Below are 9,493 nucleotides of genomic sequence, written 5' to 3'. Positions count from 1 at the left end.
AAAAAAAAAAAAAAAAAAAAAAAAAAAAAAAAAAAAAAAAAAATCAAATCTCAGCTGCAGGCTCATTTAGCCTTATGAGACCATTCATCAATATTGACATTTCAGCTCATCTGTCTTAACAGGTCAGTGTTGTTATTTGTGTTCTAGTAATGCCAAGAGATCCCTACCATGATCAAGGGTCCATTGTGTTAAGCACTCTGTAAGTCACAGAATTTAGCTACTTCAGACAGATAAGCAAGCAGCAAAGGCTGAGAAGTATGCAACTCCCATTTGTGTTTTCCTATAATTATTTTCCCAAATCCAGTTTAAGTATTTTCTCTCTCTCTGATCTAGAAGTTGCCCATCATGCTATAGCTTCCACTTCCAGTATGTCATTCAGTCAGGCTGATAGTGTCACGTATCCTTTCCTTCACAATGTAGGAAAGAGATAGGCCCTTTAGAGATGTGCCTCTGTCAGTCACATTGGAAAGAAAAGTTACCAAGTCTCTACTTTTATGAAGACATGAGTCGTACTGTGTATTTCATGATTATTAAGTGTACCTTTTGTACTGCAAAGGTGTGCGTCAAATGACTCTCTTATCATAGGAAGTCATCCCTCCTTTGTTTTGCCTAAAATTCAAGGGAAGTGTAGTACATGGTACACAAGAAGTTTACCTTGATACAACTGTTTCATGAAATCCTTCTCTCCTCTTGTTCCAGACCCCACCCCCAGGAATGGCTGTGGCCAGCCACATTAATTCTGCCCCCAATCCACTCGTCTCTCCAGCAACTGCCATGTCTTTTCCCTGCCCTACCTTTATTATAATAAGTATAAGTTTGGGAAGCTGACCTTAGAGTACCAGAATGAGCCTTGGGTGCTTCACTCTGCCCTGCTCATCACTGGGCTGCCTTGGTTTGGCCCTACCTTGAGCAAGTCATTGCATTTTTTTCCTGTTGGCCTCAGCCAGATTACTCTCTCTGTCTCTTGTACTACCAGGCACCTGGCCCTATCCCACCACTGGGCCTTAACCGCACAACTCTGTTAACTCCCTGGTCCTACCACATTCCACCAGGCTCCCCTTTGGTCCTACTTTGGGTAATTACACCAGGCATTAAACTCAAAACCCCAAAATACAGGGAGTCTATCTAGCCCCATTGTATATGACGCACAATCTATGCTGTATGATAGTGTGTGCCATAATATTCCTCCCAGCTGCTTGGGGCCTTACTAAGAACCGATAAAGATTTTCAGTGTCTGTGCCTGTGTGTTGTCTTTCCATTCTTGCCTGCCATGACTTTGGTTTAACTTGTTTTGAGCAGAAGGCCCCCCATGGGTCTAAAATGCTCAGGCAAAACTAGTGGTTGTCTTCCCGGTGCTCCTACCTCCCCTAATGCCCCATCCTCGTACCAGTCAGCTGTTTCTGAGGCAAACAAGATGGAAGTCTTCAAAATGAACAAAAAGTCCCTTTCTAGAGATTCAGGATCAAAATTATAAATGATCAGTCCAGTCTCTAACAATATAACAAATTTATAACAAACTGTAATGTAGACAAACTCACAGTTAGTTGGTCTCTTCTGGAGGACACTCTCTTTGTATTCTGGAATCCCTCCCTTGTGCTCCTCCTTCTAGGGTCTTGCTCCAGTGCCCATCTTACTGGACATTCCTCTGATTGTCTAGACTTACAATGTTTTTCTTTTGCCTGCTCTCTGGGACTGGCTTCCTATGTCTACCTGACCTTTTCCTCCAAACCAACTAGTTCCAATTTGGTGGCCCTCCTCGGCGTGCCAGCACTCACTATGTTGCTGGCTTTTCCTGGCATGCAGGCTTTCCCTAGTGTACCTGCTTCCCCTGGCTTGCCTGCTTTTCTCCAGATGCCGGTCTTCCCCAGTGTGCCTGTTCTCTTCATCATTCTGGCTTTCCTCCTGGTGCCAGTCTTTCTTGGTGTGCTGGCTGCTGGCTTTGGATGCCTGCTGACCTGCACCCAGCACACACTCTTATAGCATGTTGGTGGCTGTTTGGGCTCCAGATGCCACTCCCCCAATGCTGCTGGGACTCTCACCCCAAGGTAAGCAGCTCTATTGACCCTTCGTGGGCCCTCCTCTTGGGGTCTGGTGCTGCTTCCTCTTTCATTCCCCATCCCATGCTTTTCAGGACAGTGGGAGTTGTGCTGTCAGGCCCATCTGTGCTCTCCAGTCTTGTCCCCCTTTAACCACACAGTAGCTCTGTGGAGGGTATTATCCACAAGACGCTTGGGCCTACATAGATCCACTAAGCTCTAGGCCCACACACACAAATGTATGGTGCCTCCCTGGCACCCACTGTGACCTGTCCTCACCAGCCCTTTTAGGGCACCTCTTCCCCCCCCAGCCAGTGGTTTTGACTAGGTTCTATGTGGTTACTCCAAGCACAGAATGTCTTTCAGCATACCACCATGGCCTCCTGCTTCCTCTTCAGCCACACCCATGCCCCACAGCTAACACAGTCAACAAAATGTTCTGAACTTAAACCTCACTCTAGGTCTTGCCACCCTAGCAACTCCTACCCCACTTCTAGTCATATCCTTCCAGCTCGCCAGGGTACTTCTTACTGTCTATAGATCTCCCTCTAGCAGTCTTCCTCCTCACCCTGCAGAGTATAAAACCAGACTGACTCTTGTAGCTCAGGAGCTGGGTTTATATTCCCTGGGCTGCACCCTTTGTGGTCATCTGATCACTGACTCCCAAAACCAGGCACAGGAGTTTCCTCTTTGCCCACTAAGAAGCCTGCTCCCATCTGCTATAGCCTACCCAGCTGGTTGGTAGTGTCTACTACTTATCTGGAGCCCTGCACTTTGTAGGTTAGTGCAGGGCAGCTTGCTCCCAAGTAGCTACTTGCAGTTTTATAGCTCATGTCTCTGTCTTCCCTGGGCTGCTTACTTTCTTGCAGCTGGCACTAGCTAAGCAGCCTGTAGTGGACTGTAGCCCTATAATGCTGCTTTCCCACTTTTAAAGTAACAGGAGTTGGGAACCCCCTACTATACCTTCCTCCCGTGCCTAGATGCCTTGACCTAAAGGCATTTAAATCTCTCTTAATTAGCTAAAGTCACATTGCCTCATCATCAGATGTGCATCTATAGATAAGCTGGTTTCATAAAGAATATAGATCCCCTTAATGCAGTCCTTCACTTCTACCTGATCAGAAAGGAACCTGAATAGTCATGCAAGAAATCTAAAAACGGGATTTTTGGGCATCCATCAACACCTTCCTATCATCCCTTGAAGAAATTTACCCTCAGTCTCTAGCAGCAGCAGCATTTGGCAGGAAATTACTTCTAAAACATAATAATTACTACTTTTTGGGAAGGAAGAAACTCCTTGTATTTCATGTCTCTTCTTCCCAATTGATCTTCCTAGTTACATCTCAGATGTCTGAAACTGGGGCTTAGAGGTCAGGATCTAGAATTGAAAATCTGTTACCTTATGATTTTGTTTTTGTGTTTGGTTACTACTTTGGTCTGCCCCACTTCAGATGTACTCTCCAGCTGTCTATACAAGAGTCTTTTATTAGATCTGTGTGTATACATATACTTTTATAGAGCATATATATATGTATATAAAATATATACAACTATCTTTTATTGTCTTGGTGTGTGTATAGAGACTATATATAGACACACACACGCACACACCTTTATGCAGTCTCCATAAAATTATAGTAGTTGTAGAGCTCATCTACATACTCATTAATGCACTTTTGCTACTGCAGATTAAGTTTGATACCTCTAATATGAGGCACTACATAAAGGTGCATTAGGCTGCCCTAATGCGCAGTAGCAAAAGTGAATACCTTTTTAATGCTGCTTAATGCGCAGTAAACTCATTTTACTATGCATTAGCATATTAGCACTGTTTTTGACATGTAGAATAGGCTACTGCACATTAAAGCAGTGATTCTCAACCTTTTTTGTACCAGGACCGATTTGTAAACATTGATGGCCAGTCTCGACCTAGTGCCTCTCGCTCTCGACCCCCTGCCCCCAGCCCTGCAGTGTGCATGGCAAGGGGTGTGTATGTGGGGGGGGAAGCATGGGGGGGCCCCAAGCAGCCCCTGGTAGGCTAGAACTCAGCCGGCCTGCAAGGGAAAAGCCGCGGTTTCCCACCTTTCCCTACATTATAGGAGAATCCATTTTTAAAGATTGTTGATCCATTTATAAAGTTTGCTCACAACCCTTTCATATATCCTTGCGACCCACTTTTGGGTCATGACTCATGAGTTGAGAAACACTGCATTAAAGCACATGTGTAGACACGCCTTAAATTTCTGTTAAGAGTTACTTGTCTAAGAATTTAACATTTCAGCATAGCTTTGAAAGTTAATTTCTAGCATGAGGGCATCAGGGCAGGAGACAGTTTTGGACTTGTGAGGACTGCCTCTAGTGTTTGAAGAGGGAAACCGCAGCCCTAGCATCTTAGGTTTGGGGAGAGGTTGGTTACTCATCCAGTAAAAAAATGTCCGCTCCCTTGGCTCTTATTTGTTGCTGTGGGATGGCTCCATGAGTCTTACCTACACACATTCCATATTCATTCTCATTGCCTCAAAAAAGGAACATACTTTTTTTGGTGGACTGGTTGGAGAACAGCAGAAATGTGTTTGAAGGGTCACCCATAAAGTATAGTTGCAAATTGTTGTTTATGGTGGAGAGGCATGCATGAACGTAGCCAATATTGTAAAATTCAGTGGTTCTTGGCTAGTAGGGGAGTCATGGACAAAATAAAAAATGTTAGTTGATGGAGCTGAGCCAAAAGTATGCTTCCTGTTAGTAGTGAATGGGTCATTTTCTTTTCTTTTCTTTTCTTTTTTTTTTTTTACCTGCACAGTATAGTAGATGGGATTGGCAGCATTAATAATCATAGCTGATGAATTGACAGTTCATATTGCCTGAAGTACATTACTAGAAAATATAACAGACTTTTTTTTCCTCCTCCAAGTCCAAGGAACATGATAAATTGAAGTCAGCAGATGTTACATACAACCGTCCAGGATATTCAAGTGAAGCTGCAAAAGTTAAGGAATCCCTTGAAAATGTTGAGAGAGTCGATGACTTTGAAGAAATTGCAAAATTATCATTAGGTAATGTTGCTGAAAAGTATTTTCAGACTATGTAGTATGCGCTTTAATCTAAATAGCCTGCTCATATCTATTTATTATAGGGAAAAGGAAGTCTGACAGTCTTTTGCCTATGTTTACTGGGGATGAAGAGGGTGAAAGAAGAAATGAGTGAAATTGTGAGAAAGATAGTTGTAAAAAACACATTGTTACCAGATTTGCCCATCACTTTGGGGTGTGCTCATTTATTAGGGGTATGTTGCTGGGGGTCTCTGTAATTCTATCAATGTGCTGCTTGTGTTACTTGTGTTTCTATATGGAGCTGTATCTCTTCCTTCTGCAAGTTGTCACCCCCACTGGAGCTATCTTGCAGGACTCAGTTCAATGGGGCTGGGTTCCTCCAACCCCTGAATCAAACACATGTACACACATACACACACAGATCAACAGGACATGCCTGACCCAGGCCAGGTTATGTAGCATTGACAGGCTAACACCCTCATATGTCTTGAACTTAGTTCATCAGGGCAACAATAAAATGCAGTTAGACACAAGCACACAGGTTAACACAGCACATCTAAGTCAGGCCGGACTATTCAGCATTGATAGGCTGACACCCTCATGTGCCTTGAACTCAGTTCATCCCTTATTTCAGTAGGACAATAATAAATGCAGTTAGACACATGCTAGCAGAGTATATCTGAGCAGGCTGGGTCCAATCAGCACTTTCAGCTGATACCCTCATGCGCCTCAAAAATCAGCATGTCAATCTCGTCACAATGGTCCTAATAGTAACCCCCTTGATGAGCAGACCCCACTGTGGTTTTGGGCATTACAGGGCTCTTTGGCTTAGGTAAAAGAAGCATTGCTGCAGAGCAAATGGGGAGGTCAAGGTGAAGAAAGAGTAGGTGAGGTTCAGTGAGAAAGTATAGCAGCCAGCTTGACAATAGAAGTTATTTATTGCCAGGTATATGAACTTACAATGATACCAGTAATAATAGCCATACAAGAGAGAGACAAATAAACAATTAGAATATTACATAGTTTCAATTAGGTTTTTGGGGAAGTCTAGCTTGAGTTTGATTAGCATAAGTCAGGTTTAGAAAGCTGTGCCTGGAGTAAGAGAATAAAAGTCAGGTTCCTAGAGGCAGAGAGAGAGAGAGGGAGAGACAGTGATCAGCAAAAGTCCAGTCTAGAAAGCTGTTCCTGGAGTGAGAAAGCAAAAGTCAGGTTTAGAAAGCTTTGCCTGGAATAAGAGAATAAAAGTCAGGTTCCTGGAGTCAGAGAGAGAGAGAGATAGAGAGAGAGTTGGGATCTCACCACTCAGCGAAGCTTGAACTGGTCGAGGTTCCCAGGTGTTGTTGGAGCTTGCGGACAGGCAGAGTCCTCAGCACGATCAGTGGAGGGATTCCAGGCAGAAAAGGAGTAGAACTGGTGCAGCTTTGGATCCAAGCACCAGGACAGAAACTTGAGCTTGGGTAGGGGTTTTGTAGAGAACATTAGGTTTGTTTAGGGATAAACAATAGCTCAGATGTTGGATAATAGGAACTGATCACTCCTGGCTATGGGTGACATTACTCTGATGGATCTCACAATACAGACAGGCAGATTCAGTGTTTTGGATACCAATAGAGGAGTCATTACTAGAATTGGTCTGATAAATGCTGAGCTGGGTGTGTATAGATGTGGGTTGATTAGCATTTGGAGCAAGGATTGCCCATCATGCAGTGCTCCCCTGCTTTTCTGATCCCAGAATTCAGTGTGGTCCTTGCCTTTGGAATCTCTGTTCTCCATACTGAATGCTAATGAAGATGCATGCTTGTCCCATCTCCCATTTAAATGAGTTGTCATCCCGTTCCACCTCTGATGCAAATGAGGCCAGGGGAGTTGCTTCACTCCTATCAACTTTGTCTGGAGGGGTTTAAGTGCGTCTCCCACGGCATCTTCCTTGTCTTTTGTAAGTCCTTCCTCTAAATCAGTTCTTGTTCAGGCTGGCGGGGGAGAGTTCTTTGTGAGTCAGACAGGCTGTGTACTGTGCCAGTGTTCCCAAGAACATAGAGCTGAGAGGTAACAACACTGGTTTAATAATTAACCAATTAACTGTTATGTTTCTCACTGTTCTTTGGTTCAGTGTTCTTAAAGTACAGGCTGGAAATTAACTGCTAGGAATTCTACAGTATAACGTTATAAATGCAGTTTTCAAAATTCTGGAATTCTCAAAAAAATCAGCACTTCTTAAAAATATACTACATCACGGGTTTTCAACATTTTTTGACCAGTGTACCCCTGGCAGCCAGTCACAGAATGAGGGCAGGGGGAGGGAGTAGTGGCAGCCATACATGGAGTGGCAGCATGGGGTGGTGGTTGGTGGCGACAGCCACTGTGTGCAAACTTCCCCCTGCCCTGCTTCTGGCTAGCCAGGTAGCACCAGGCTATATACTTTCCTGGCTTCAAAAATCCAGAATTTTCAAATTTCCAGCAGGTGCTAGATCCCAAGGATGCCAAATTTATGAAGTTATACTGTATTAACAAAAATACCTTTTGAAATAAAGAAGAAGTTAAAGATATCAAAATATAGATCAATATTTTAATCTTCACAGTTCAAAACATTGAACTTGGTATAGGATGTTAGTTTAAGAGAGAAATTAGTTCAGCTAATATACCACGATCTACTTATAAATACAAACTTGTATCCTAGTTATGCACGTCTCTTGAGCATGTGATTTTGCCATTAGTATGGAACTATGGATGCTTAAATATAGGTTTTCTCTCTAATTAAGGTTATATGCCCATGAAGGTATGGGACTGCTCAGTTCAACCAAACAATTCCATAACAGAATTTAGGAATTTATACAGGCTACTTAATTAGCTCCAAAGTAAAGTCTCAGTGTCTACGCATGTGGCCCTGTCAGGCTGCAGGAAACTAACTCCACTGTAGGTTAGTACTTGTAAACACAAGTACTATCCTCCAGCAGCACTTAGTGTGCCACAGTGCACTTGTAGATGCTGATGAGGCTGGCTGGGGCACAAGGGTGCTTCAGTGCAGGGGCTGCCTGCCAGCTAGCCCCACATTGGAGCACTCCTGTGTCCCAGCCAGCCCCTCTGCAGCACATTGAGATGGGGGGCTGACCCCTGGCTCCACATGTTGTAGTCCCAGATGCATGTAAATGCAGTGCCCAGCAGCAATATAGTCTGATATGAACTGCGCTGGGGTTTAATTAATTTGCATTAATAGTATGTGTAGATACACCCCAGCCTAGTTTTGGCATGTGTGCCTATTGAAGACTTTTATACATTTCATCCCAAAACATAATTCATATGTAATTATTTTGAAACTATTTTAACTTCTCAAAAATGTTACTGTTGTTGGTTTTCATTCCACTTTAAAGGTTTACACAGTGGTAAAATCTTGCTTCCAAGCCAATTCAGAACTTTTTCAGGTTAGTTTTCTTACTTGTAGTAACTTTTGAAGTCTTTGAAATGCTGAGGGTTTTTCCTCACAGTATCTTTCACAATAAGGAAATACAGTTTTCTGTAATATATAGTATTAAACTTAGTGTAATGAGTGTCTCCCACTTAATTAGTTATCTAGAAGTTACACTAAATCCATAAGTAAGAGTAATCTTATTAGTTAAATAGAAGTATCATCATACATTTTATTCAGAGGGTTTTAACTAAGGTACCTATTTTATGAGAAGCATTTAGTTTAGTGCAACTAATTCATCATTTGGTTAATACACATATAGAAGTAATTTTTTATGTATTAGTTGGAACTGGAACGAAGGTGGGTGCCCAGTTTCACAGTTAGTGATTTGTTTTTCTAAATAGATATTCAGATGATTCACTCAAGGTATTTTGACAGCTGTGTTCGTATTCTCTTTCTCCATTTCTCAGTGGTCTCCCTAGGTGGGATTTTAATAAGTTTCTTTTCTATAATAGAACTTTAGTTCTTATTGTTCAGGGGTCTTCAGCTGGCCAGGTCTCTCTTGTACATGTTTCAGTTTCAGGGAACAAAGCATTGAACAACAAGTGGCATTTAATAAATTTTCTGCTGGATGGTATGACCTGGTGGTTCTTGGCAAAATTGATGCCAGCCAATTAGAGAAAGACCCATGCTTCTGACAGTGATTTGAAATGTCCAGCCATGATACAAGCGTTATTGCATTTCATCATCTAGTGAGAAAATGAGGCACTTCACTGATGATTTCTTGTAGTTTTGTGTGGACCGTTCCATTATTGAAAACATCTTTTGTTTGTGAAGACGTGTTGAGCCATATGTTAATCATCTACTCTTAGCTCCAGCCATCAACCTACTTCTGCAAGTTATATTCTGCAGGCCCGTTCGTGCTGTGATCTTTGGTTCAACCTTGCACTTTGTGCTTTTTCATCTGTACTTCTAGCTGTCGACAGAACTGCGTAATTTGATTT

The 9,493-nt window shown here is 42.6% G+C and overlaps 1 protein-coding gene across 1 annotated transcript in view; it reads left to right on the top strand.

The window, feature by feature from the left end:
- CFAP36 (cilia and flagella associated protein 36) overlaps positions 1 to 9,493 on the top strand; it is a 54,597-nt gene that overhangs the window by 34,707 nt on the left and 10,397 nt on the right. Inside the window, exon 7 of the mRNA XM_019516672.1 lies at positions 4,948 to 5,089. Coding sequence (XP_019372217.1) covers positions 4,948 to 5,089 — 142 coding nt within the window. The remainder of the gene's footprint in view (positions 1 to 4,947; positions 5,090 to 9,493) is intronic.

The sequence above is a fragment of the Gavialis gangeticus genome, unplaced genomic scaffold, assembly GCF_001723915.1.
Source record: "Gavialis gangeticus isolate Ggan-Ray unplaced genomic scaffold, GavGan_comp1, whole genome shotgun sequence".
NCBI lineage: Eukaryota > Metazoa > Chordata > Crocodylia > Gavialidae > Gavialis > Gavialis gangeticus.
This window is presented reverse-complemented; position numbering and strand designations above follow the sequence as displayed.